The 22,127-nt window shown below is 51.5% G+C and overlaps 1 protein-coding gene across 1 annotated transcript in view; it reads left to right on the top strand.

Moving 5' to 3' along the window:
* ncapd2 (non-SMC condensin I complex, subunit D2) overlaps nt 1–22,127 on the top strand; it is a 136,209-nt gene that overhangs the window by 54,524 nt on the left and 59,558 nt on the right. Inside the window, exons 16-18 of the mRNA XM_072477587.1 lie at nt 4,905–4,989; nt 7,275–7,408; nt 7,539–7,677. Coding sequence (XP_072333688.1) covers nt 4,905–4,989; nt 7,275–7,408; nt 7,539–7,677 — 358 coding nt within the window. The remainder of the gene's footprint in view (nt 1–4,904; nt 4,990–7,274; nt 7,409–7,538; nt 7,678–22,127) is intronic.

Consider the following 22,127-nt stretch of genomic DNA (forward strand, 5'->3'; position numbering starts at 1 on the left):
TCAGTGTTGTCGCACTTATGGTTGGTCACTAATTGCTGTTCAGCTTTGTTTGGGAGTGGGGATGGGATCCCGAGTGTGAACCTACTAGCGGGTTTGACCGATTGCCGCAAACTGGTTGTTAGATGTAGCCGATGGTGTACTCGGGATTGTTCATTAATTGCTCCTCGGGTGGGCTTTCTGAGAGGTCATCTGCCAATCTTTGTTCTCTTGGAGTATAAATAACTGGCAGTTTGAGTGTTATCATGCTTGCTTTATGCGGGATATAATTAAAAGGCAGTCACGTTATTCCAACTGACCTGAGAGCGGTCGGCCGTGTTGGTTGCCATTTTATAAAAAGGATATGCAGGCAATGGGAGGGTTGGCAAAGAGGATAGCACCAGAAACACGGGCACAATACATATCGTGGGGTACGGGCAAGATCTTTTTGAAAAACATTTTTTATTCAAGACATTTTCATGTAAATAAACAAAAGCAGTAGAATAATCATACAACATTATAAATAATCAATACCCCTTTTCCCCCATCCCCAGCTCCCCCAATTCTTCCCTCCCATCTTTGCTGACCCCTCAATCCTCCTTAAAGAAGTCAATAAACGCCTTCCACCTCCGAGTGAACTCATCAGCCAGTCCCCTCAGGATGAACTTGACCTTCTACAGCCTCGAGGTCACTCACCCACACCCCTGCTTTCGGTGGCTCCAAGTCCCTCCATCCGAGCAAGATCCACCTCCGGGCAATCAGGGAGGCAAAGGCCAAGACATTGACCTCTCTCGCCCCCTGGACTCTCGGGTCTTCTGCCATCCCAAATATCGCTACCTCTGGACTGGGGGCCACCTTCACCCCCAGCACCTTGGACATTACGTCTGCAAACCTTTACGAGAGCCTCTTCAGCTTCGGGCATGCCCAAAACATGTGGACGTGATTCGTAGGCCTCCCCACACACCGCCCACACCTATTCTCCACCCCTCACAAAACCTACTCATCTGTGCCACTGTCATGTGCCCTATGTATTACCTTAATCTGAATGAGGCTTAGCCTCGCACACAACGAAGATGCATTCACCCTCTGCAGGGGCACTGCCCACGTCCAGGCCCCCACCTCCCTTCCCATCTCTTCCCATGTACGCTTTATGTCCCCCATCAGGGCCCCCTCCTGGTCCATGAACTCCTTGTAGACCTTGGATACCTTCCCCACACCCATCTCCTCCTTCGACAGGATCTTGTCCTCCAACTCCAGCGGTGCCAGCCCAGGAAAGGATAGCACCTCTCTTTACAAAATCCTAAAACAGTTCCCCCTGGGCAACTCGTATTCTTCATCCAGGTCCTGCAGCTTCGCTCTGGGTCACTGTCAGTGTGGAGTTTGCACATTCTCTCCATGTCTGCGTGGGTTTCACCCCCACAACCCAAAGATGTGCAGGGTAAGTGGATTGGCCACGCTAAATTGCCCCTTAATTGGAAAAAAATGAAACATAATTGGGTACTCTAAATTTATTTAAAAAAATAATTGCATTGAGTAGCCTCCTCCCACGCCAACAATTGTCTACCTTTTACAAAACCCGTTTGATCCTCGCCTATCACCACTAGAAACCCGTCCGGTGCCTTCCCTGTCTGCACGGCCCCCACGCTCTGCATCACCTCCCTCAACCCAATAGGGTCCCCCAATCCCTGCACCAATTTCTTCTCTACCCTCCAGCCCGTCCAGAAACCGCCGCATTCCCTCCCCCGGCCGTGGGCTCTGACTCATATAATTGCCTGTAAAATGCTGCAAACATTCCATTCACCCCCTCCGGGTCCAACAGCACCCTACCCATCTCATCCTTCACTTTGCCAATGTCCCTCGCCGCCTCTTGCTTCCTCAGATGGTGGGCCAGCAACCTACTCGCCTTCCCGCTGTACTCATATACTAGCCCTCAGTAACTGCCCCATCGCCTTTCCCATGGACACCAACCCAAACTCTATCTGCAGCCCCTGCCTCTCCTTCAACAGCCCTGCCTCCAAGGTCTCCATATACCTCCTGTCCACCTTCAGGATCTCATCTGCCAGCCTTGCCATTTCTTCAAGCTCTGCCTTCTCCCTATGTGCCCAAATTGAAATAAACTCCCCCATATCACGGCCTTGAGTGCCTCCCTCAGCGTGGCGGCTGTGCCCCCCCCCCCCCCCCCCTATGGAGTCCAAATCCGAAATCTTCCCCAGCACCCGTCACATAAAGTCTGTATTGTCCCAATTTGGGACATAAACGTTTACGGGGACCACCGGCAACCCCTCCAGCTTCCCCACTCACCATCACAAACCCCCCCCCCCCCAGTCTGCCACAATATTCCCCATCTCCAATGCCACCTGCTTATTCACCAGCATCACCACCCTCCTTGCCTTCATATCCAGTTCCGAGTGGAACACCTGCCCTACCCATTCTTTCACCAATCTTGTCTGGTCCCCTATCTTTAAGTGTGTCCCCTGCAAAAAAACCCACATCTACCATCAGACTCTGGTGCGTGAACACATGTGAGCGCTTGACCCGCCCATTCAGCACGCTCCTATTCCACATGACGAGCCTGGTTGGGAGACTCCCTGACTCCTACCGCTTCCAATCAGCCATACCCCTTTTTGGGCCAGCCCCCGGACCATTTTAGGTGACTGTCCAGGCCCTCGGATTCCACCGTCATCAATCCTTTTCCAATTACGCCACATCAGCCACACCTTTTTCAGCAACTCCCCCACTCCCCTTCTTAAATAAAATCCAACACCCCACCTCCTGACAGCCCCCTGTTAACTAGCCCGCCCAGGTAGCATAGTGGCCCCCGCCCCAATGCCTCCATCCTCCCTATCCTCCAATTCCCATTTCCCCCGTCCATACTCCCCTAAAGAGCAGCAAAAGGTGCATTTACCCTTGATGTTTCCCCATGAGCAGCCTGCCCTTCAAAAACCCCGCCATCAAAACAAAGGAGCACTTCAAAGGGGAAAAAAATTCCGTAAACAAGCAAATAAACACATGCACAAACTCCTCCAAAGTTCACTGTCCTCCCAGTCCATTGTCCCTCATGAACTCCCATCGCCTCTTCTGGTGTGTCAAAATAGTACACTCCATTATGGAAAGTCAGCCAGAGGTGGGCCCGTTACAATACTACAAACTTCACCCCCTTCTTAAAGAGGGCAGCCTTGACCCGGTTAAACCCGACACCCTCTTCGCCAGTTCTGCATCCAGGTCCTGGTACACCCGCTGCTCGTTCCGCTCTGAGTTGCCCTTCCTCGTCTGCCTCGTCCATCGGAGGATCTCCTTATCCAGAAAGCGGCGCAACCGCACCACCATCGCCGTTGGCGACTCGCCCGCTTGCGACATCCTCATTAACACCATGAGTGCTGCCTCACGGCGCCGAGGTCCCAGGTTCGATCCCGGCTCTGGGTCACTGTGTGTGGAGTTTGCACATTCTCCCTGTGCTTGCGTGGGTTTCGCTTCCACAACCCAAAGATGTGCAGGGTAGGTGGATTGGCCACGTTAAATTGCCCCTTAATTGGAAAAAAAGAATTGGTTACTCTAAATCTTAAAAAAAATTAACGCCATAAGCGCTCTGTCGGCCTCCAGGGACCGGTCAAAGGCCCCCTCACCCATCAGCTTCTCCCAACATTTTGTCCCAACGTACGTTCCAGCCTCCACACCTTCGATCCCCATGCTCCTTGGGTTTTGTCTTTTGGAGCGATTCTCCAGGTCCTCCACCTTCTTCATTCTCCAGAATGACCCCCACCTTGGCCACCAAAGAGGTCAAACTGCTCCTCGTGCTGCCCCACCGCCTCCTCCACTTTCTGGATTGCCCGCCCTGGGACTCCGGCCTCTGCTCGACTCTCAATTCCTGTTTCCACCACCGTGGCCAGGCCTTCCAGGGCCTCCTTCCTCTGCTGACTGAACTTTGTGTTCAGAAACTCCACTAGCTGCTCCGTTGACCACTGGGCAGCAGAACAGCCCCCTTGCAGTCTGCAATCTTATCCTGTGGCGCACCACGAAGACTCTCCTGTTCCATCAGCTCTTTTCTCCTCGCCCCACTGCTAGTTCATGGATCCATCCACCAGCTATACCAAAGGAGTCACACCTTCTACAGGCACTCCTACTCCTCTTGCCATCAAATACGTCACCTGTCGGGCGGGGAAAAGGCCAAAAAATACTGCCTTGAGCGGGAGCCACAAAATGTGGAACCACTCACTCCATGGCCGCCACCGGAAGTCGGGCGCGGGTAAGATTCATCCGAGGCTGTCACCGTGAGGTAGCTGCCATGATATGTATATTGACTGGGATGTAAAGAGTTAACAAATTAATGATAATGATTCATACCACTAGAGGAAATCACAGAAGTCATCTATATATATATATATATATATATATATCATGTGACTTCGGGGATTCTGGGAGTTGAGAGTTAGGAGATAGCTGGAAGAGGGTCAGGCATAGAGAGCAGTTGTATACTTGAGAGTTTTGTAAGTTAGAGCTAGCATAGTTTTATATAATAACCTTCTACTTTCGGAATGTGAACGAATCTTGGTTAGTAGTGTAATAAATTTATAGTTTTGTTTGTTAACAAGGCTTTGTCCTCTTCATTCAATACTACGCATCCGAGACATCCAGGTAAAGCAGAATAGAGAACATAACAGTATCCAATGAGGAATCCAGAAATCCAGTCGGGGGAATTCAGGAGAACCGTGTTGACCCAGAGAGTGGGGAGAATGTGGAATCCGCTCTCTCAGGGTTGAGGTGGATAGATCAGATGTATTCAAGGGGAATGGGGACAAAAATGTGAATGAGATGAGAAGGATCACCCAAGGACCATTCTAATCATTAAATTTGCTCTCTTTATCTGTCACTCACTCGTTATGGCTCTGACCCTTTCACTCTTTCCTCTCGCTGGTATTCTCTCCTCGCAGCTCAAAGCCCCAGGCCCTGGTGCAGAACCTCACAGCCCTCATTTTCGATTCCAACGTGGACAGCATAAAATGTCTGGAGCAATTGGTAAGTCTCTGTTGGGGGGGGACAAAAACCTTTCTTAAAGGGACACTCCCATGATTCCCCCCCCTCACACCATAACTGTCGATCTGTGTGCCCCCCCCCCCCGCCTCAGTCCTTGCACCATTAGCTAATGGGAAGAGTGTGTCTTTGTCAACGCTAATGGGAAAAGCGTGTCTTTGTCAACCTGAACGAACGTGTCGCCATCTTTACTCCCCCCTGCAGCTTAACCTTGTAATTAAAAATCCCCCTGCCCCGTCTCCAGGACGCTCAGCGAAAGCCTGAGATGGGAGCAGGACTCGGCCATTTGGCCCCTTGAACCTGCTCTGCCATTTGATAAGATCGTTCATGGTAGATGTAAATGCCGCCACAGTCCCCAAGGTTGTTTGCACCCCCCCTCCTTTTGAAAGAGCAGCATGTGCTCCAGGTAAAGGAGAATCTTTAGATGTGCTATACTTGGATTTCCAGAAGGTATTTCACAAGGTGGCCCTTCCAATGTGATATAAAAGCTGATAGTGCTCATTTTGTGTACCCTTCTACTCCTGATAATCTTTGAATCCATAGAACCAGAGAATGCAGAAAGGTGCTATTCAGCCCATTGACTCTGCACAGACTTTCTGGCAGAGCCCCCTACCTAGATCCACCCCCCATTCTATCCCCATAACCCCACCTAACCACATATTTGGACACTAAGGGGCAATTTAACATGGCCAATCTACCTAACCTGCATATGCTTGGACTGTGGGAGGAAACTGGAGCACCCGGAGGAAACCCACGCATACACTTGGAGAACGTGCAATCTCAACACAGACAGCCAGATACCTGAGACCAGAATCGAACCCGGGCCCTGGCGCTGAGAAGCAGCAGTGGTAACCCACTGTGCCAGCATGCTGCCCCTTGCTTGATGAGAATCTATCTACCTCTGCCTTAAAGATATTCGATGACCCCCGACCTCCACTGCCTTCCAAGGCAGAGAGTTCCAAAGTCGTGTGTGCAAATAATTCTCAACTCTGTCCTAAAAGGGTGACCCCTAATTTTAAAATAGTGCCTCCTAGTTCTGGCTCACACACAAATGGAAACAACCTTTCAAGACCATTCAGGGTCTTTTATTACTTAACAGTAATATAATCAAACTGATAAACATGTTCTGACTATCCAATACCCCTTTCCCAACACCACCACCCCTTCCAACTTGCCACAGTCTATCATACACAGACAACATTGAAGGAAAGGGCGGTAGAGAGGGAAAATAAATGGATAAAGGATCGCCGAACCACCAGGTTGGCATCTGGTTAAAGTCATTCAGGAGTTCAAACTTTTGTTTCAGTACTACTTTTGTCTAGGCTTGAGCTTTTCTCTGCTAAGGTGGTCTACTTGCTTTGTGGATTCAAGATCGTCTCAAATATTTAATAAATATGTGGCAGGCACTCTGGATTTAGAGCAATAAAGCAGTTTTTTTACTTCAGCGAAAGAGAGGGTTCCTTCTCCTTTGTGTCTAATGACTTCCCAGCTCTAAGAAGCATCCCGCAGGAACCAGCCACTGACCGTTGTCAGGTAGGACACTGTCCCTGGTCAACCCACAGGTTGCCAGCCAGCTAATTGAACCGATTTACTCCAAAGCTGATTCCTAAGAGTCACTCGGCGCCGATGAGTCTATTTTCTCCTCCAAAATACAAAACCTAGGAACAAACTGTCTTGACTAGCAGGCTGACTCAGCTTAATTCCTGTCCTTAAAGGCACATTCCGATATGGGTCCACAGACAAAATATAATAAAATGAAAGAAATGGCAGCAAAGAGAAATCAAAAGGAAGGACTCTGAACAACTCACACTCAATCTATCCGTCCTCAACCACCTTATGTTTTCTTCATGACATACTTGCCCATCTATCTTTCTGTTGCGCCTGCAAATTTAACTACCACCACATCACTCCCCTCATCTAAGTCAACTGCATCCACCACTGGCCTCCCATTGTGTCGGCCGATGCTCTGTTACAGACAGTTAATTTGCCAATTCTCCTATGTTGGTGTCGTTGGCAATTGGTAAAATTCGGCTCCGTGTTCTGAGACATGCGTCACTATTGTTGGGTTTCAAAACGAATGTGCAGCTCCGATCACTGATCCTTGGGGAGCACACACTGTTAACCATCCTTGAGAGCCAAAGAGCAGCCACGTACAATGACTTGCTGTTTTCTATCCTATCTCACCCCTCTCCTCACCACCTGGCCCTCTCCTTCCCATCCACCTGGCCCCCACTACCTACCTACCTGGCACTCCCCACCTCTACCATCAGGTCAGCGAATTTGTCCAGAAGAATGAGATTAAGCCTGCAGTGATCCAGTTGCTTTGGGAACGCCTGACGGAGAAAGTGGCAACCACGCCTTCAGAGAGGCGGGCAGCGGTCATCTTACTTGGAATGGCAGCTCGGTAAGTGGCAGTTTGCTGGGTACAGAATAGAGGGAGCTTCACTCTGTATCTAACCCCGTGCTGTACCTGTCCTGGTTTGAGCGGTTTCTAAACTTTCCATATCTCAGTCTCTCTCGCTCTCTCCTCCCAGCGGTGAGCCAGAGATTGTCGGGAGTAACCTGGAAACACTCTACGTAGTGGGACTGGGACCACGGGTTCGAGAGCAACAGGATTACCAACTCGCCCGAGACACGTGCCTCGCCATCAGCAAACTTTCCCAGGGGAAGAAGGTGAGCAGAAGGCAATATCAGAACCTGTAGAACAACTTGCCCAGTAAAAACATCCCAGGCTATTGCACAAGAGCATGAATCAAATTAAATTCCAATGTGAGCCCGTGTCGGGAGACAGAAAATGAAGAGCTTGTGCAGAGGTTCCTTTTCAGGAATGTTAAGTAGGGTGGAACTAGAGCGGGAGAATGGGCCGGGTAGGGGAGGGGCAAGCGAGAGCGGGAGAGATGGCCGGAGGCGAGGGGGCTCGAGGACCAGGCAGGGGCGAGGGGGAGAGAGGGCCAGGTGGAGAGGGGGGAGATGGAGGGAATGAGGGAGAGGGCCGGGTCTAGGGCAAGCAGTTGCGAGGACCAGGGCAAGGGGGAGACAGTCCCGGGGCGGCGGGGAAGAGAGGGCCGGGGAGAAAGGGCTGGTTGTAGGGCAAAGGGGAGAGGGCCGGGTGTAGGGGGAGGGAGGGCCGGTTGCAGGGCACGGGGGAAAGATGGCCGGGCGAGGGAGTGAGAGGGCAGGGTGTAGGGAGAAGGGGCGATGGGGAGAGAGGGCCAGGGCGGGGTGAGGAGGGGGGGGGGGGGGTGTCATGAGAATGTCACTTTAAGAAATGTTTTGCTGCTCATGTTACTGCAGTGATGTCAGAGTGTGGGTGGAGCTGAGCTCTGGCTCTGCTTTTTAGTTTCACTTTTTGAGAAAAGCTTGGGTGTGTGTGTTTTCTTTGGTTTCGTTTTTCAGTGTTGGAGCTGAAGCCAGACAAAGCAGCTGTACTGCTGTTCTCTCTGCCATGAAAAGACTATCTTGATCGTTTGGTGAATTCAGAATTATAAATGTTTTCCGTAGTGACTTTAACCTGATGTGCTTCTGTTAAAGGTTATTTTTTTTGTAAGTCTTCTGGATGTTAAAAGGACAGCGTATGCATTACGTAGTGTTGTACTCTTTGGGGGTTGTATTTGAATTAATGGTTGCTAAGATATTCACTGCTTGTTTTAAAAAGGTTAACTTGAGTTCATAGAATAAACATTGTTTTGCTTTAAAAAGCACTTTTCCATTTCTGCTGTACCACACCTGTAGAGTGGGCCGTGTGCTCCCCATACCACAATCTATTAAAAGTTGTGGGTCAGGTGAATTCCATGGTTCACTTTTGGGTTCTCTAAACCCTTGCCCATAACAAATTGGGGGCTCGAGGGGGATAAAAGTCTATCTATTGGATTAGTGAACTTAAAGGAACGGTTGCCATCGCCTGGAGAACCCCTGCACAGACCCTCGCAAGGCAAACTTTTATCTTCTCCAACTTAATGAACCCTGCCATGTCATTGATCCAAGCTTCCATGCTCGGGGGCTTTGCATCTCTCCACATTATTAGGATCCTCCGCCGGGCTACCAGGGACGCAAAGGCCAGAACTCGGGCCGCTTTCGGCTCCTGCACTCACGGCTCGTCCGATACCCCAAATAGTGCTATCCCCCTGCTCGGCTTGATCCGGGTGTTCACAACTTTGGACATACCCTCGCAAAGCCCCTCCAGCGCTGGGCCAGTCCAGAACATATGGCCGTGATCCGCTGGGCTCCCCGAAAACCTACTCATCCTCACCCCTGTCATATGCGCCCTATGTACTACTTTAAACTGTATTAGACTGAGCCTGGTGCATGAGGAGGAGGAATTGACCCTGCCCAGGGCATCAGCCCACAGACCCTCATCCAGCTCTCCCCTGAGCTCCTCCTCCCACTTGTCCTTCAATTCCTCCATCGAGGCCTCCTCCACTTCCTGCAGCTCCTGATAAATCGCAGAGACCGTGCCTACTCCAACCCATACACCCGAAATCACCCTGTCCTGAATCCTTCATGCTGAAAGTAGAGGAAATTCCCTCACCTGCCGTTTCACAAATGCCCTCACTTGCATATATCTAAAAGCGTTTCCGGGAGGCAACCCAAATTTCTCCTCCAGCGCCCCAAAGCTAGCAAAAGTCCCATCTATAAACAGGTCCCCCATCCTTTTAATTCCTACCCGATGCCAACTTAGGAACCCCCCATCCATCCTGCCAGGCACAAACCTATGATTATCCCGTATCGGGGACCAAATTGAGGCCTCACCTCACTCCTATGTCGCCTCGACTGCCCCCAGATCTTCAGTGTTGCCGCCACCACCGGGCTCGTGGTGTACCTCATCGGCGGTAGCGGCAACGGTGCCGTCACGAGCGTCCCCAAGCCAGTACCCACACAAGGCGCCACCTCTAGCCTCTTCCACGCCGCCCCCTCCCCCTCCGTTACCCATTTACGGATCATCGCCACATTAGCTGCCCAATAATAGCCACACAGATTCGGCAGCGCCAGCCCGCCCCTGTCCCGACTGCGCTCCAGAAACAGCCTTGGGGTCTTGCTTGCCCATACAAACCCCATAATACTCCTGCTTACCCGCTTGAAAAAAGCCTTGGGGATTAGGATGGGCAGGCACTGGAACACAAACAAGAACCTCGGGAGGACCGTCATCTTGACCGACTGCACCCTACCCGCCAGGGAAAGTGGCAACACATCCCATCTCCTAAAGTCTTCCTCCATCTGGTCCACCAACCGTGTCAAATTAAGCTTATGCAGATCCCCGCAGCTCCTAGCTACCTGAATACCCAGGTATCGAAAGCTCCTCTCCACCCTCTTCAACGGCAGCTCCTCTAGCCCCTTTTCCTGGCCCCCCGCATGCACTACAAAGAGCTCACTCTTCCCCACATTGAGCTTGTAGCCCGAGAAGTCCCCAAACTCCCGCATGACCTCCACCATCCCCTCCACTGGATCTGCAATATATAACAACAGGTCATCGGTATACAACGACACCCGGTGTTCCTCCCCTCCAGTTCCTAGACTCCCTTAATGGCCGTTGCTCGGTTCTGAGGCTGCTGGGTTGTGCTGTTTACAGGATAGCAACTAAGAGCGTCTATCTCGTAGCGTGCATTGACTTGGAACTTACTTGGTCTGGAGCAGCTTTGGCAGGTCTCTCCTCGCTGAGAGCCAAGGCCAAGAGAGCGATTCGCTCTTAGGGAGTCCTTTTTATACTCGAAAGGGCTTTGCGTGCTTTTGGGCAGGCCTTGAACTTGGCCCCAATTAATTGGGCTGTTTCCCAATCGTTCTTATCGATTCTCCTCCAATAGAGGGGTGGGTTCCCTGTTTGCTGGGTGTCCTAGGTGGCCGTTGGTCTGCTTTGTTTTAGTCTCCTCTGGCGCCGGGGTGTCTGTCTTAACATTGTTTACCAAAATGTCACCCTTTTGTCCCCGGAGATGGCTCATTAGTATGTAGATGGTTCTGCAGTCTCGGTCTTGACTGGGAGCTATGGCTCCAATCAACAGACAAACCTTGCACCTGCTTGCTTTCTCGGTATTGTCCAATTTCCCCTGCATTTTTTGCAAAGTGTCCATTTTGTAATCGGGACGTGGCCATCCCAGATGGCTACAATAATGAGAAAGAGCGTCATAGTCGAAGGCTTGGTGGGGATCTATTTAAATATGTCCAAACATTGCCAAGGTTTGATGGGAAGGAGGTAGAAGCCTTTTTCATTTTGTCATGTGAGAGTACCTTTAAGAAATGGGTGTTTAATACTGCAGTAGTGATGTCAGAGTAGGCGGAGCTGGCCTGTCGAATGTCAGCTTTTTACTTTTGCTTTAGGCTGTTTGCTGCAGGGTGTGTTTTAGTTTTGTTTTCAGAGCTGGACAGCTGCAGTCACATCCAGAAGGTGTATGAATCTCTCTCTCTAATCTAAAGACTGTAAATCGATCCTGGTGATTTAAAACGAATAACAGTAGTCACTTTAACAGTAGTGCTTCTGGTAAAAAGGTGTTTTAAGTCGTATGGATGTTAAAAGGAAAGCTCAAAGGATTACTTAGTGTTGTAATCTTTGGGGGTTTGAATTAATGGTTGCTAAGATGTTCACTATGTTTTAAAAAGATTAACTTGAGTTCATAGAATAAACATTGTTTTGCTTTAAAAAAAATACTTTTCCATTTCTGCTGTACCACACCTGTAGAGTGGGCCGTGTGCTCCCCATACCACAATCTATTAAAAGTTGTGGGTCAGGTGAACTCCATGATACACTTTGGGGTTCTCTAAACCCTGGCCCATAACAATTTCAATTTGAGACGGTAGCTAAACAAATAAAATGGCCACAGGACATGTGGGTATTACTGATTCAAACAAAGCTGGTCGGTAGGGCTGGTGAAGTGTATGCATCACTACCGGAGGAGGCATCTGAATCATAAGAGGAGGTGAAAAAATATATCTTAGGTGCATATGAACTAGTGCCTGAAGCCTGCAGACAAAGGTTTAGAAATGTAAGGAAAGAATTTGGTCAAACATACGTGGAGTTTGAAAGGATCAAACCGAGTAATTTTGATAGGTGGATAAGGGCTTTGAAAATAGACCAAACGTATGAAGCTTTCAGAAATTATACTTTTGGAGGAGTTTAAAAGTTCAATTCCTGATGTAATGAGAACTCGTGTGGAAGAGCAAAGGGTTAAAACTGCGATATTAGCAGCAGAAATGGCAGATGATTATGAATTAGTTCATAAATGAAAGCTTGGTTTCCAACATCAGTTTCAGCCTGTGAGGGATGAAAACTGGGGACATGAGAAATACTCGAGTGGTAAAGGTGATCTGATGGGAGATAATAAGGAAAGTGTACCTCAGATTAAAAAAGAAATCCAGGCGGCTGGAAGAGAAATGAAAAGTTTCAAATGTTTTCACTGTAATAAACTAGGCCATGTAAAGTCACAGTGTTGGTGGTTGAAGAAAAGCACTGGGAACGCTGATGTGGTAAAACCGGATAAGACAGTGGGGTTTATTAAAGTGGTAAAGGAAAGCCCAAGTGAAGCGAAGGAGGTGCAAAAATTGTACAGCTTGATCAAGAGGTGATTGATAAGATGGTGCCAGATCTCTTTAAAGAATTGACTTGTGTGGGTAAAGTTTACTCATGTGTATCAGGAGGAGCAGGTAAAGAAGTCACAATTTTAAGAGATATGGGAGCTAGTCAATCTTTAATGGTAAGAGTTGAGGAGTTATGTAGTTTGGGAAGAATGTTGCCAGAAAAGGTGGTAATATGTGGAATTCGGGGTGAGAGGAGTAGTGTTCCATTGTATAAGGTAAGGTTGGAAAGTCCAATGAAGAGTGGTGAAGTGGTGGTAGGAGTAATAAAGAAACTATCTTGTCCAGGAATGCAGTTTATCTTGGGTAATGATATAGCTGGATCACAGGCGGAAGTGATGCCTACTGTGGTTGATAAGCCAGTGGAAAATCAGACAACTGAAGGGTTGAAGGACGAATATCCTGGGATTTTTCCGGATTGTGTAGTAACAGGGTCGCAAAGTCACAGCTTAAGACGAGGAGAAATCAAAGCGTGAAGATGAAGTGGAAGTGCAATTATCAGAAACGATTTTTGATCAGATGGTTGAAAAAGAACAAGAACAGGTGGAGGATGAGGCGGATATTTTTAGTTCAGTAAAATTGGCGGAGTTATAACAGAAAGATGCAGAAATAAAACGGATGTATCAGAAAGCATATACGGAAGAGGAATCAGAGAGTATACCAGAGTGTTATTACCGTAAAAGTGATGGCTTGATGAGAAAATGGAGACCTTTACATATATGCAGGCGGATGAAAAGTGGGCAGAAGTTCATCAAGTAGTATTGCCGGTAGGGTATAGAAAGGAGGTGTTGCGAGTTGCACATGAGGTACCAGTGGGAGGTCATTTGGGAATAAGGAAAACTCAAGCTAAAATACAAAAACATTTTTATTTGCCTGGACTACATAAAGATGTAGTTAAATTTTGTCAATCATGTCACACATGTCAAGTGATAGTGAAACCTCAAGCAGTGATAAAACCAGCGCCCTTAATACCCATTCCAGCATTTGAGGAACCTTTTACAAGGGCCCTAATTGATTGCGTAGGACCGCTTCCTAAAACAAAAAGTGGGAATCAATATCTTTTGACTATAATGGATGTGTCGACTAGGTTTCCAGAGCCCATTCCAGTACGTAATATTACAGCTAAAAAGAATGTAGAGGAGTTACTTAAATTCTTTACCAGATATGGAATACTCATCAATACAATCGGATCAAGGATCAAATTTTACCTCAAGGTTATTCAAAGAAGTTATGGATAGCTTAGGAATAAAACAATTTAAATCAACTGCATACCATCCAGAATCGCAGGGAGTGTTAGAAAGGTGATATATGAGCACGATGCTCAATTCGCTGATGGGCGCGGGAGCTTTCCCGTGGCCCCTGGAGCTGGATGGGGCTCATCGGGTCCTGGCAAGGAGACTCAAAGCCAACGAGCCGCCATGGGCTGCAGTGGTGAGGTTCCACCGCTTTATGGACCGAGAGTGTGTCCTGAGATGGGCCAAAAAAGAGTGGAGCAGCAGGTGGGAGAACACGGAGATCCGAATTTATCAGGACTGGAGTGCGGAGGTGGCTAAGAAGAGAGCTGGTTTCAATCGGGCTAAGGCGGTGCTCCATCGGAAGGGGGTGAAGTTCGGGATGCTGCAGTCAACGCGATTGTGGGTCACGTTCCAAGATCGGCACCACTATTTTGATACGCCTGATGAGGCATGGAACTTTATACAGACTGAAACGTTGGACTCAAATTGAGGGTTTGTCGTGGAGGGATGTTTACTGGGTTTACCGCATTTGGGGACTGTTCTTTTTGTTTGAGTGCTGGGTGGGGATGGGTGAATGGATTTGATGTGGGGGCTGTGGGAAAGTGTAGGCGTCGGTGTTGGAGGGGCAGGGCCCCACGGAGGGAGAGGGGGCTGGAGGCCCGGGGATGGGGAGTTGGGGTAAGGCCGCAAAAAGGAGCTGCGCCAGAGGGGGCGGGCCCGGCTCAGGAAAGCGCAGGCTTTTTCCCTCATCAGGGAAGGATGGAGGCGGGGCCGGAGTGCTGGAGAGGAGCGCACACTGACTGCCAAGGGGTGGGGGGATTCTCACACTGGGGGGTCGATGGAATGGCGGGAGAGGCCGGGGTCGGCAGGAGTCAGCTGACTTACAGGAGTGTCATATGGGGAGCAAAATGGCTAGATGAGGACCTAGTGGGGGGAGGGGGGGGAACTGGGTTGCTGCTGCATTGGCCAAAAGGGAACTGGAAGTAGGAGGTAGTCGGGGCGGGGGTCCGCCGCTTGGGGTACGGGAGGCGCGGGCACATGGCTGGCCTAGAAAAGGAGATGGCTAGTCGGCGAGGGGGGGGAGTAGCCCCCCGATCCGGCTGATAACTTGGAATGTGAGGGGCCTGAACGGGCCGGTCAAGAGGGCCAGGTTAGGCTGAGAAAGGGATGGGTAGGGCAGGTCTTTCATTCAGGGCTGGATGCGAAGAACAGAGGGGTTGCAATACTGGTGGGGAAGCGGGTGTCGTTCGAGGCACTGAATATTGTAGTGGATAATGGAAGTCGATATGTGATGGTGAGCGGTAGGTTGCAGGGGGTGCGGGTTGTACTGGTGAACGTATATGCCCCGAATTGGGATGATGCTGGATTTATGAAACGCATGCTGGGTCGGATTCCGGATCTGGAGGTAGGAAGCTTGATAATGGGGGGGGGGGGCTTCAACACGGTGCTGGACCCAGCACTGGACCGTTCTAGGTCCAGGACGGGTAAGAGGCCGGCTGCGGTCAAGGTGCTTAGGGGGTTTATGGACCAGATGGGGGGAGTGGATCCATGGAGGTTTGCCAGGCCTCTGGCCAGGGAATTTTCCTCCTTTTCCCACGTCCATAGAGCCTACTCCCAGATAGATTTTTTCATATTGAGTCGGGCACTAATCCCGAAAGTGGAGGGAACGGGATATTCCGCCAAAGCCATCTCGGACCACGCCCCGCATTGGGTGGAGCTGGAGTTGGGGGAGGAGAGGGACCAGCGGCCGCTGTGGTGACTCTATATGGGACTGTTGGCGGATGAGGGGGTGTGCGGGGGTATATTGAAAGATATTTGGAGGCCAGCGACAACGGGGAGGTGCAGGTGGGGTTAGTCTGGGAGGCGTTGAAGGTGGTGGTCAGGGGGAGCTAATCTCCATTAGGGCCCACAGGGAGAAGAGAGAGGGGAGGGAGAGGGGGAGGTTGGTGGGGGAGATTTTAAGGGTAGACAGGAGGTATGCAGAGGCCCCCGAGGAGGGGCTACTTAGGGAGCGACAGAACCTCCAGACGGAATTCGACCTGTTGACCACGGCGAAAGCAAAAGCACGGGGTGATGTACGAGTATGGGGAGAAGGCGAGTCGGAAGCTGGCACATCAGCTTCTTAAGAGGGAGGCAGCGAGGGAGATTGGTGGAGTTAGGGATAGAGGGGGGAATACGGTGCGGAGTGCGGTGAGAATAAACAAGGTATTTAGGGACTTCTATGGGGATCTGTACAGGTCTGAGCCCTCAGCGGGGAAGGAGGGGATGCGACGATTCCTAGATCAGCTGAGGTTCCCGAGGGAGGAGGAGGTGGCTGGTTTGGGGGCGCCGATTGGGCTGGAGGAGCTGGTTAAAGGATTGGGGAGCATGCAGGCGGGGAAGGCCCCGGGGCCGGGTGGGTTCCCGGTTGAATTCTACAGGAAATACGTGGACCTGCTGGGCCTGTTGCTCGTGAGGACTTTTAATAAGGCGAGGGAATGTCCAGGGCGCTGATTTCTTTGATCTTGAAGCGGGACAAGGATCCATTGCAATGTGGGTCATACAGACCGATCTCGCTCCTCGATGTTGACGCTAAGCTGCTGGCGAAGGTGCTGGCTACGAGAATTGACGACTGTGTCCCGGGTGTGATTCATGTGGACCAGACGGGATTTGTGAAGGGTCGGCAGCGAAACATAAATGTGCGGAGGCTCCTCAATGTGATTATGATGCCCTCGGTGGAGGGGGAAGCGGAGGTAGTGGCAGCTATGGTCGCGGAGAAGGCCTTTGATCAGGTGGAGTGGGAATACCTTTGGGAAGTGTTGCGGAGGTTTGGGTTCGGGGAGGGGTTCATCAGTTGGGTCAGGCTGCTATATAGAGCCCCAGTGGCGAGTGTGGCTACGAACCGGTGGAGGTCGGAGTACCTTCGGCTGTACCGGTGGACGAGGCAGGGGTGCCCCAATGGCAATTGAGCCGCTGGCCATGGCAGTGAGGGAATCCAGGAAATGGAGGGGACTGGTCCGGGGGGGAGAGGAATGGCGGAGGTCATGCAGATCCTTGGGGAGTTTGGGGACTTTTTGGGGTATAAACTCAACGTAGGGAAGAGTGAGCTCTTTGTGGTGCATTCAGGGGACCAGGGAAGTGGGATAGATGAGCTACCGCTGAAGAGGGCGGAAATAAGCTTTCGGTACCTAGGGATCCAAGTAGCTAGGAGTTGGGGGGCCCTGCACAAGCTCAATTTGAAGCGGTTGGTGGAGCAGATGGAGGAGGATTTTAAAAGATGGGATATGCTGCCGCTCTCACAAGCGGGTAGGGTGCAGTCGGTCAAAATGACAGTCCGCCTGAGGTTTCTCTGTGTTCCAGTGCCTTCCCATTATGATCCCCAAGACCTTTTTCAAAAGGGTAAGCAGGAGCATCATGGGATTTGTGTTGGCGAATAAGACCCTGAGGGTGAAGAGAGTGTTTCTGGAGCGTAGCAAGGACAGGGGGGGGCTGGCGCTGTCGAATTTGTATGGCTATTATTGGGCAGCCAATGTGGCGATGATCGATAAGTGGGTAATCGCGGGAGAGGGGGCGGCGTGGAAGAGGCTAGAGATGGCGTCCTGTGTGGTCACGAGCCTGAGGGCGCTGGTGACTGCACTGCTGCCGCTCTCACCGACAAGGTACACCATGAGTCCGGTGGTGGCGGCGACGTTGAAGATCTGGGGGCAGTGGAGGCGAGACTGGGGCGAGGTGGGAGCCTCGGTTTGGTCCCCGATTTGGGAGAATCATCGGTTCGTCCCGGGAAGGATGGATGGGGGTTTCGGAGCTGGCATCGGGCAGGGATTAGAAGAATGGGGGACCTGTTCATCGATGGGACGTTTGCGAGCCTAGGGGCGCTGGAGGAGAAGTTTGGGTTACCCCCGGGAAACGCTTTCAGGTACATGCAAGTGAGGCAGGTGAGGGAATTCCCGCTACTTCCGGCACGTGGGATTCAGGACAGGGTGACTTCGGGTGTATGGGCTGGAGAAGGCAAGGTTTCGTCGATTTACCAGGAGCTGAAGGAAGAGGAGGAGGCCTTGGTGGAGGAGTTAAAGGGCAAGTGGGAGGAGGAGCTTGGGGAGGGGATAGATGAGGGTCTGTGGGCTGATGCCCTGAGTAGGGTTAATTCTTCCTCCTCTTGCGCCAGGCTCAGCCTAATACAGTTCAAAGTTACTCACAGAGCGCACATGACAGGGGCGAGGTTGAGTAGGTTCTTTGGGGTGGAGGACCGATGTGGGAGCTGTTCGGGGAGCCCGGCAAAACACGTCCATATGTTCTGGTCGTGCCCGGCGCTGGATGGGTTTTGGAGGGGTTTTGCGAGGACTATGTCCAAGGTGATGAACGCCCAGGTCAAGCCGAGCTGGGGATTGGCATTATTTGGGGTATCGGATGAGCCGGGAGTGCAGGAGGCGAAAGAGGCCGGTATCCTGGCCTTTGCGTCCCTGGTAGCCCGGCGGAGGATCTTGCTATTATGGAAGGATGTGAAGCCCCCAGTGTGGAAGCCTGGATCAATGACATGGCAGGGTTCATCAAGCTGGAGAGGATAAAGTTTGCCTTACGAGGGTCTGTGCTGGGGTTCTTCAGGCGGTGGCAACCGTTCCTAGACTATCTCGCGGAGCGTTAGGAGGAGGTCAGCAGCAGCCCAAGGCGGGGGGGGGGATTCTTTTGGGGTGGCGTTTGGGTGAAGGTTTGTGTTTTTAAATGTTATATGGGGGGTTATTGTATAGGGGGGAAATCCAATGTATAATTTCTGATTGTTGTGTTCTTGCTTCTTTCTTTTTGTTGGGGGGGGGGGGGGGGGGGGTGTTTGTTGAAAATTTGTTGAAGGACTTCCGGGTGCGGCTATGCAGAGCTAGGTCGCATATTCGGTAGCTCCTGCTTGGAACGGACTTTTGGGCTCGTTACAGGGCCCCCACGGCATTTGTTTGCCATTTCCCGGTGTGGGAAGAAGGCTGCAACATTCCCCCGACAGTGTCCCCGAGGAAGGGTATGTCTCTTGGTTGCCAGACACGGCAGAAACAGTAAAAGATTTTGCTGCAACTGCAGGATAAACAGGGCCTCTGCCAGCATGCAGGCGGGGGAAGGGCAAGCTTAAAGTTGCAAGCTGACCTGAGGGCCTGTATCAAAGGTGAATTCTAGCAGCAGAGGGAACAACTGGGAAAAGATCTCATCAAGGCCACTGATGGGACTTCTGGTTGCGATGATGCCTAGCTAGCCGCACGCTTCTGCGGCTCCAGCTCCGACGGACCTTTGGGCTCATTTAAGAGCCCCAACGGGGAATTTTTCGACGACGCAACCCGGTGTGGGGTGTGTGAGAAGGGAGTCCCCCCCCAAACGAAGGAGGAAAAAAACGGCGGCGGCGGCTGCAGCGCGAGGAATCGTCGACCAAAGGGTCAGAAAGAGAGAAGTACAAGATGGCGGCGGAGAAAGCGCAGGCGACATGGGGGCCTGAGCAGGATGAAATCGTGAGACGGTGCGTGGAGCTGCTGAAGAGGGAGGTGCTGACCCCGATGCTACAGGCAATTGAGGGGCTCAAGGAGACATTAAAGACCCAGGAGACTGAGCTCCGCGTGGTGGAGCAGAAGGTGACTGATATTGAGGACGAGATCCTGGGCCTGGCGGTTAAGACTCAGACGCACGAGGCACTTCATAAAAAGTGTACTGAAAGGATCGAGGCCCTAGAAAACGGAGCGCGAAGGAAGAACCTTCGGATACTAGGTCTCCCTGAGGAGTGGACTGTGGAGAGTACGCAAGTAAGATGCTGAGCTCACTGATGGGTGCTGAGGCCCCTGCGGGCCCCATGGAGGTGGAGTGGGCAAATCGGATTCCGGCGAGAAGACCAAAAGCGGGAGAACCACCGAGGGCGATAATCGTGCGATTTTACCGCCTTAAGGTCAGAGAAGAGGTCCTGAGATGGGCTAAAAAGGTGCGGAGTAGCAGATGGGAGAATGCTGTGGTACGGATATACCAGGATTGGAGTGCGGAGGTGGCGAGAAGGAGGGCGAGCTTCAACTGAGCCAAAGAGGTGTTGCATAAAAGGAAGGTGAAGTTTGGGATGCTGCAGCCGGCAAGACTATGGGTCACGTATCAGGAGAGACACCATTATTTCGAGACGGCGGAGGAAGCATGGTCCTTCATCAAAGAAGAGAAATTGGACCGGAACTGAGGGACTGATGCTGCAGGAAATGTTATTGTTATTGTTAATGTTACGGTGGAAGTTAATTGAGAAGTAAACAGGGAAGGGGGGAGACATTGGGGAAATGTGGGCACCGGTGAGGGGGGAAAGTCGGGACATAGTTGGAGAATGGGGAAGGGGAGGGGGAGGGGAAAGGGAGCTGCGCCATAAGAGGCGGGTCAGGTAAAGGGATGTTCCCGTGCCAGAAAGAATAAGGCGGGAAGACAGGCGCAAGGCGGATGGGAGTTCCCCCACACGGGGGGGGGGGGTCGAGGAGCGAGCAGGAGTCAGTTGAAGTCAGCTGACTTACGGAAGTGATATGGGGGGAGCAATCATGCTAGATAGGGATCTAGCGGGGGGGGGGGGGGGGGGACACAACTGGGTTGCTGCTGCAGAAATCCAAAAGGAAATGGCGAAAGAGTGGGTGGGCGGGGATGGTGTGCGACGCTGGGGGAGCGAGCGGGAGCGCGGAGGTGGGATATGGGACTGGCCTAGAGAAGGTAATGGCTAGTCGACACGGGAGGGGGGCAGGTAGCCCCCTAGTGAGGCTGATCACGTGGAACGTAAGAGGCCTGAATGGGCCGATAAAAAGGGCCCGAGCGCTCGCGCATTTGAAAGGACTAAGGGCAGACGTGGTTATGCTCCAAAAGACGCACCTAAAGGTGGCGGACCAAGTTAGGCTAAGGAAAGGATGGGTGGGACAGGTGTTCCACTCAGGACTGGACGCAAAGAACAGAGGGGTGGCCATTTTGGTGGGGAAACGGGTAGCATTTGAAGCAAAGAACATCGTAGCAGATAGCGGAGGTAGATATGTAATGGTGAGTAGTAGGCTGGAGGGAATGGAGGTCGTGTTGGTTAATGTGTATGCCCCAAATTGGGACGATGCGGGATTCATGAGACGGATGCTGGGGCGTATACCGGACCTGGAGGCAGGAAACTTGATTTTAGGAGGGGACATTAATGCGGTGCTGGACCCGGGGCTAGATAGATCCAGCTCAAGGACCGGAAGAAGGCCGGCAGCGGCCAAGGTACTTAAGGGGTTTATGGACCAAATGGGGGGAGTGGATCCATGGCGATTCCTTAGACCTAGGGCTAGGGGGTTTTCCTCCTTCTCCCATGTCCATAAAGTGTACTCCCGGATAGATTTTTTTTGTGTTGGGAAGGTCGTTGATCTCTAGGGTGGAAGAAGCTGAGTACTCAGCCATAGCGGTTTCGGATCATGCCCCACATTGGGTGGACCTGGAATTAGGAGAGGAAAGGGAGCAGAGAACACTCTGGCGATTAGATGTGGGACTGATGGCGGATGAGGGAGTATGTGCAAGAGTGCGGGGGTGTATTGAGAGATACCTGGAGGTCAATGACGACGGTGAGGTCCCTGTGGGAGTGGTCTGGGAAGCATTAAAAGCAGTGGTCAGAGGAGAGCTGATCTCTATTGGGGCCCACAAAAGGAAAACAGAGGCCAAGGAAAGGGAAAAATTACTGGGGGAGATTTTAAGGGTGGACAGGGAATTTGCAGAGACCCCGGAGGAGGAATTGTACAGGAAGAGGAGACGACTCCAGGCGGAGTTTGACCTTCTGACCACCAGAAAGGCGGAGGTACTGTGGAGGAAGGCACAGGGGAGGAGGTATGAATATGGGGAAAAGGCTAGTCGCCTGTTGGCGCATCAATTGCGAAAGAGGGCAGCAGCGAGGGAGATAGGAGGAATTAGAGACGAAAGGGGAGACACGGTGCGAAGGGCAGGAAAGATAAATGAGGTGTTCAAGACCTTCTATGAGGAACTGTATAGGTCTCAACCCCCAGAGGGAGAGGAGGGGATGCGGCAGTTCCTGGACCAATTGAGGTTCCCGAAAGTGGAGGAGCAGGAGGTGGCAGGCCTCGGGGCGCCGATTGAGGTGGACGAGGTTATTAAGGGACTGGGAAGCAGGGAAGGCCCCGGGGCCAGACGGGTTCCCGGTGGAATATTACAGAAAATATGTGGACTTGTTGGCCCCGTTGATGGCGAGGACGTTCAATGAGGCCAGGGAAGGGGGGACTCTACCCCCGACGATGTCGGAGGCGACGATATCGCTAATTTTGAAGAGGGACAAAGATCCGTTGCAGTGCGGGTCCTATAGACCTATTTCACTATTGAACATGGACGCCAAATTGCTGGCAA

The sequence above is a fragment of the Scyliorhinus torazame genome, chromosome 16 (assembly GCF_047496885.1).
Source record: "Scyliorhinus torazame isolate Kashiwa2021f chromosome 16, sScyTor2.1, whole genome shotgun sequence".
In the NCBI taxonomy this organism is placed as follows: Eukaryota; Metazoa; Chordata; class Chondrichthyes; order Carcharhiniformes; family Scyliorhinidae; genus Scyliorhinus; species Scyliorhinus torazame.